General features: G+C 32.2%; 1 protein-coding gene across 34 annotated transcripts in view; it reads right to left on the bottom strand.

Annotated features, from left to right (window-relative positions):
- Window positions 1-5,394: 5,394 nt before the first annotated feature.
- Window positions 5,395-6,926, bottom strand: part of LOC131806527 (calcium-activated potassium channel slowpoke) — a 157,544-nt gene continuing 156,012 nt past the window's right edge. For all 34 annotated transcript variants that reach the window (XM_059130674.1, XM_059130673.1, XM_059130669.1 and 31 more), the window contains 2 exons: window positions 5,805-6,024; window positions 5,395-5,737 (listed from right to left, as the gene is read on the bottom strand). In XM_059130674.1, coding sequence (XP_058986657.1) covers window positions 5,600-5,737; window positions 5,805-6,024 — 358 coding nt within the window. In that variant the 3' untranslated portion in view covers window positions 5,395-5,599. The remainder of the gene's footprint in view (window positions 5,738-5,804; window positions 6,025-6,926) is intronic.

The following is a 6,926-nucleotide window of genomic DNA, read 5'->3' as shown; positions in this document are numbered from 1 at the left end:
TTTTCCTTTTATCCTTCATTCGTCTGGACACTGTATTCATTCTACTAGCTATTGAATGGCTCTGGTTTACATATACATATATATATTTTGTTTAAAAAAAGCTGGCTTAGTTTTTCGTTTTTCTTCATTTTAGAGAGAAGCTATTTTGTTGTTGTTGTTGTGTTAATTGTTAGAGGCTTACAAAGTTAGGCTTAATATTCGTATGCATGTAAATTAGATAGTTTGGTTTGGTTTGTTGTTGGTTATGTTTCCATTTTTTGGGTTTGTTTTTGGATTTTATTTATTTTTGGTATTTGTTTTTAGAAAAAGCTAGTCTTTGTTTCTTGTCCTTGCCAATTTTTGACGTTAGAAGTTGGTTTGGTATTTGGTTTTAATAAATGCTTCATTTTGTTATGTTAAGTTGCTTGAGTTTTGGTTTGGTATTCGTATTCGTCGTGTTCGTCTTAAATTAGTTACAAGAAGAGAATTTTTTTCTAAACCCCTCACATTGGGGGGATTTGAAATTGCGAACATCATCTTAGCTTTTTATTCATTCACATTTCGCTTTACTTTTTTATATTTAATATTTTCTATTTTATTTTAAGCTTTGTTTATTGTGTAGCTTACCTCACTAATGGTTCCCAATTGCTTATGTCACACCATCTTTTTTTTTTGGTTGTTGTTGTTATTTTTTAAAAAAAAGAAGTCATTTTTCATCGTATAGTTGTATTTAGTTCCATGATTTTTTAACACAACATTTAGAATAATTTTTCAAAAAGAAGAATTAAAAAAGAAAATCCAATAAAATAAAAATTAAACCCATATATATTCAGCACCTACCTTCTCGAGGGGTCCACACTGGTGCAAAAAAAGGGAAAATTAAAATAAAAAAGAAATAAAAAATAAAATAAATTAATTGTTTTTTTTTTTTTGTCAGAATTTTAAAGAATTCATTTTTTGATATCACCACATTGGAACAACGCAGAGGAATTGAGGACACTGATGTGTAGCTGGCCAGTATATAGATGAATTTGAATTGTTTACAATTTCGAATGACAGATGAGTGACGACGTAACACAGTGAAAATGATGTTTTATTCATTGAGAATAAAATTTTTGCTCACTTTAAAGTAAAAAAACGACTCATTTTTTTCCACTCACTTGGCGCCCAACGGAAAGCACTAAATGGAAGGTAAGGAGAGAAGTAACATAGATATTTTAATAAAGAATGTAGCTTCAATGTAAGTGGCTCCCAACGTGGAGACCTAATAGCAGAAGCAGTTTTCAATACCAGCATGTAAAAGAAAGTTGGCTTTTCTTCAGGTAAGTTGGGGCCCAACGTTAAATATATTTGGAAATCTATTTCATTTTTATTTAATTTAGAAGGCATAGAGAAGTAACAAAATTGTTTTGGCAAAGAAGGTTCCTTCAATGAAAGTGGCGTCAAACGTAAGGTTGTTTATGGAAATATATTTCATTTTAATTTTAGTTAGAACTTTTAGAGAAAGAAAAAGAAAACATAAATATTTTGAAAAAGGAAGCTAATTCAATGTAAGTGGCGCCCAAAGCGGAAATTTTAATATAAAAAGGAGCTATCAATATCCAAAATATTAACAAAATTTTTATACCCTTTATCGTTCCGTTTGTAACTCCTAGGAATATTGATGAGGGACCCTACAAAGTAAATATATATATTCTGGATCAGCGTATAATTCGATGGCGACATCAGCCCGTCTGTTATAATTTTTCGAACGAATTGAAATAGAAGGCTAAAATTTTGCTCACATGTATATTTTGACAGTAGGCAAGTTAAGTTCGTAAATGGGACATGTCAGACCATGTTTTCATGTAGCCCGCATATAACGGTACCTCTCGATATTCGATATTTTGATGATTTTAACGACATTATTCACCCGAATTGTTTTAAATTTCGTATTCGAAGTTTGTAGTGGGTACTACAGTCAATGCCCAAAAATTTCGTTATCAGGTTCACGTCTTCGTATAACCCCCATATAAAGGTACCTCCCGATATTCGGTATTTGGTTGATTTTAGTGATTTAATTCACCAGCTGAATGAAAGTGGCGCCCAACGCCACTTGAATGAAAGGTATAACGGTATTAAAAGTTCGATCGGTCGAACTTAGCTGCTTTTTTACTTTTTTTAATCAGTTGGCGCCCAATGTGAAGGAGAAAATGGAAATTATATTTTATTTTGATTTAATTTAGAAGGTATTAAAAACTGGTTTCTTGAATGAAAGTGGCGCCCAACGAGACCCCCATAATGGGTTTATATTCCTTACCACCAACGTTAGTGACAAAACAAATTCACTTTACCCTAACTGTTCATGGAGTCCAGTTAGGGTAGTTTTCAATATGAAGAAAATACAATTTTTTTCATCAAATTAAGTGGCGTCCAACGCAGTACAATGAGCTGCTTTCAATATAAACTTTTTTCATATGTGGCTTTTCTTCAAAACAATTTGGATGTAAATTGGAAATATGTTACAATTCAATTAAATTTGAAGTTATAAAGAAGTAGCATAAGTATCGTCAATCTAAGTGGCGCCCAACGTGGAAATTATAATAAACAGTAAAGAGAACAATATAGACATAATATTTTAACTCTCAATTAAACTCTCCCAGAATTAGAATTCAGAGAGTATGGAGAACATATTATAAAACAGTTTTTTTCAATAGAGAGAGAAAGAGAGAGATAGAGGAAATTTAACGTAATTATTTTCTCAGCAATACTCTCACTGATTTCTTATAAAGAGCAAGGTGAGTGGATAGCTTTTCATAGCAGATATAAAAAAACATAGCCAAAAAATGAAAAATGGGTCGAGTCAACCAAAATCAAGACAATGCCTAATAAAAAACATTTGAAGAATGCCTTTCTAAAATGGAAGTAGAATTGACATAACATTTTAACTCTCAACATAATTTTTTAACTCTCAATGAAACTCTCCCAGAATCTGAATTAAGAGAGAGTATGGAGAACATATTATAAAAGAGTTTTTACATTCAAGAGAAAGAGGACATTTAACGTTATTATTTTCTCAGCGATACTCTCACTGATTTATTATAAAGAGCAAAGCGAGTGGATAGCTTTTCATAGCAGATAGAAAACATAGCCGAAAAATGAAAAAGGGTCGAGTCAACCAAAATAAAGACAATGCCGAATAAAAAATATGAAGAATGCCTTTCTGAAAAGAAAGTAGAAATGAACAACCATGATATTAAACTTATGGTCAGTATTTGTGCCTTCTGAAAATTTGAATATATTTTTTAACTCTCAATGAAACTCTCCCAGAATTTCAAATAAGAGACTTGGAGAACATATTATAAAATAAGAGAGAGAGAGAGAGAGAGGACATTAAACGTTATTATTTTCTCAGCAATACTCTGACTGATTTCTTTTAAAGAGCAAGGCGAGAGGATAGCTTTTCATAGCAAATAAAAAAAAAAACATAGCCGAAAAATGAAAAATGGGTCGAGTATTCCAAAATAAAGACAATGCCGAATAAAAATATTTGAAGAATGCCTTTAAGAAATAGCAAATTGTATTGAGCAGCCACCATCAAAGACATAAAATGGTAAAGACTGGACAAAATGCATTATAAAAAAATGCGATTTGCCAACATTTTAACTCCGACTTGTCGTATCTTTATACTCTTATGTCTTTGTCACAATATCAGTATATGGGTATTCTGAAAATTTCGTTTGTAGAAAATTTGAAATGAGTGCAGAAGAAAATATTTCCTTTAATATTTTGAAAAAGATTGAGATAATTCAAATTAGCGATTGATATAGTGAACATCAATAAAAAGATGTTGCGACATATATTTTCTAAAAGAAAGTTTTCGAATTGCAATCAAAATTCTCCAGACTAAAGCAATCATCGAAGTCACAATATTCACTGAGGTAATACATTATTATATGGGTCTTAAAATAGTCATAACAAGTGACTTAACAATGGGGCAACAATGGACAAAAACGTCGTCATACATCGGTAATGAATTTGAGCAAACATAAGTGGCGCCCAACGTTGTTACGTTCATTGAGCTGATATTACAATAGAATCAATAAAAGGATGTTAAGGGCTTAAAATTTTTTTCTACATTTGAAAAGTTTTTGAAAAGGTTTGAGCTATTTTATTCGAATCCCACAAAAGTGGCGCCCAAAGTGGGGTTGTGCGTTATTTAGCTTAGATATGGCAATAATGCAAATTGTTGTGCTTAAGTGGTCGGTACCTTGTATTTAAGTAATTTTAACATATTATTCATTATTCGAAATATTTTGGCGCCCAATGTGAGTCTGACAAAAATCTCTTAAATTGGTCATGATAAGTTACAACACTGAAATTCTGCACCACCCTAAACGTTATATGATGAAATATCATGTGATTGACAAAAAAGAAACTGGTTATTAATTATTCGAAATATATTGGCGCCCAATGTGAGTCACAACAAACATTTTCTTGTGATGGCTATGAAAAATAAAACACTGAAATTCTGCGACACCCTAAACACCATGTGATGAAATATCATGAGACTGACAAAAATAAATGAAAAATAAAACCAAAATGAAATTAAATAATAATTTTATTTATAAACTAAAATAGAAACAATATTTCAACAATTCCAAAAAATAAATAAAATCGAAACAAGCATACCAAACATAATGTCTTTATATAGCTATACAGTTTGATTCTTAAATTTAAAAAATTAAAATATTTGAAAAGGGAAAAACAAAAAATTCTTGACACTAAATGGATCCAGGATCCTTTAAAACTAAATATATGACTAAATATGGCTTTTAGCCTTCAACAAAAATCAAAAAAGGTTTTCAATAAAAATCAGAGTATTTTGAATTCAACAAAAATTAACTACATTAAAACGTTTTTTTTTTTTTAAGAAATTAAATTAAAATGTCTATGGTCTATAGGTCAGGAAGAAGGTAGGGTAGGGTTAGGGGATTTTGGATTTCGAGAATTGTGAAAATGTTACTGGTACTGTAAGTACAATGTTTGCATGTATATGTGTGTTGTTGTATACAGAAAAAAATGTCATGTTAGTTAGTCAAGGTTCTAAATAGGGCTAACGGAATGGTGTGGGAAGCAATAATTTTAACAATTGAACGTTGGTTGTTGTTGTTTTTTGAAAGAGATTTGTTTTTCTTTTGGATTTATATTCATTTAAACATGTTGGAGTGATATTTTGCCTGGCCAGGAATGCCATGCAAACCTCAGGCTTACAGACATTTCTGCCATTATTGTTGGGATCCCCAGTGAAAAGTGTGTTAGTGGTTTGGGAACCGAACATGTTTAAATGTATATAAAAATGCACAAACAGACACATTTTTGGCCCAGGCTTTGGCTTAGTTTCATTTTATTTCTATCCACAGTTGTTGTTGTTAATTTTTCTATTTTTTTTTTGTTGTGGTTTCTAGTTACTTTGCTATAAAATTTAGTTCTGCTTTATGTAACGCAGTATTAGCCTAATTTTCTGTAGTATGGTGTAGAAAGCTTGGCGCCAAAATTGTGTCAATTTGTGCATGCGGGAAATCTCCATCGTTCAAATGTACGAGTAAGGACCATCAGTTAAGGCGCTACACAGTAACAATCAAGAGTTATCATCCTTATTGGAACCGCCCCCACCGACCCCGGAGCCTTGGGTATTGGCATTGCGGCCGCCGGTAGGCGCTCGTACCGCTGGTGGCTTGTATTCCAGGCCCGGATCGAACTGCATTAAAACGAATACCTGCAAAGGAACATAACAAAAGTAATCATAAACATGAATATGTGTGTGAGTTACTGCAATATCCTACCTGATCTGTTGGCAGTAGTGAAAAGTCATCGGGTGGGTTTGTTATGACGTAACGTTTGCTACTCGCATCACAGCTGGAGCTGGTATCCCGAAATCTGTACAGACCTATGCATAGCATGCCATAGGATTTTAATGCTGCCACAAATAGGTCACCATATTTGCCACATTCGCCAAACTGAGCTAATGGACCATCGTACAATGATATTTGACCCACTCGGCATCTGTAAATAAAAAATAGACGTTTTGTTAAAAATCTGGAAAAAAAAGATTCAAAATAACCCATTCATAGACAATTAAAGAAATTATAAGCATTTTCATTTTAACTACATTTGTTTAGTTAGAGAATCCCACTACAGATCTGTTATAACTGGTCTGGTCCTCTATGTTTAGTATACCTGAGAAGGGTCGTCTTTTATTGAATAAATGTAAGGTCTTCTGCAAAAGAAAGATCTGAGGAAGTTTTTTTTTCATAAATGACTTATGACCCTTATAGGCTCCCATCTACAGATCTGTTATAACTGGTCTGGTCCTCTATGTTTAGTATACCTGAGAAGGGTCGTCTTTTATTGAATAAATGTAAGGTCTTCTGCAAAAGAAAGATCTGCGGAAGTTTTTTTTTCATAAATGACTTGTGATCCTTATAGGCTCTTTTATCCATAAAAAGGGGAAGTTCTTGTAGTCCCACAAGATCTGTGAAAGGTCTTCCAACTGTAAAGTATCTGTGGAAGGTCTTTTATCCCTAGATTACCTGTGAAAAGTTTTTCACCAGCAAAATAGCTGTAGAAACTCTATGTCAATAGAATACCTGCAAATTGTTCTCTACTACACTCAATATTTCTAATACAAAATTTTGAAAAAAAAAACTTTCAAAAAAGATTTTGAAGAAGGCTAACTTCCATCCATACTCAAATGGCGCCCAAAATGTTTCAAAAATCTTCAACATCAAAGTAATTGACAACAAAAAACAAATCACATTTACTTAATAGAACTAAAAACGCGGTTTTCAATTACTTGCAAATTTGGCGCCCAACGTAAGGGTATAAAAAGAAATATATTTAATTTCAAGTTAAATTTGAAGGTAACTGTAAATGGTTCTCAAGGTGGAAGATATAATGAAATAAGG

The sequence above is a fragment of the Musca domestica genome, unplaced genomic scaffold (genome assembly GCF_030504385.1).
Source record: "Musca domestica strain aabys unplaced genomic scaffold, Musca_domestica.polishedcontigs.V.1.1 79, whole genome shotgun sequence".
NCBI lineage: Eukaryota > Metazoa > Arthropoda > Insecta > Diptera > Muscidae > Musca > Musca domestica.
The sequence above is the reverse complement of the archived record's forward strand: the minus strand, read 5'-3'. Positions and strand labels throughout refer to the sequence as shown.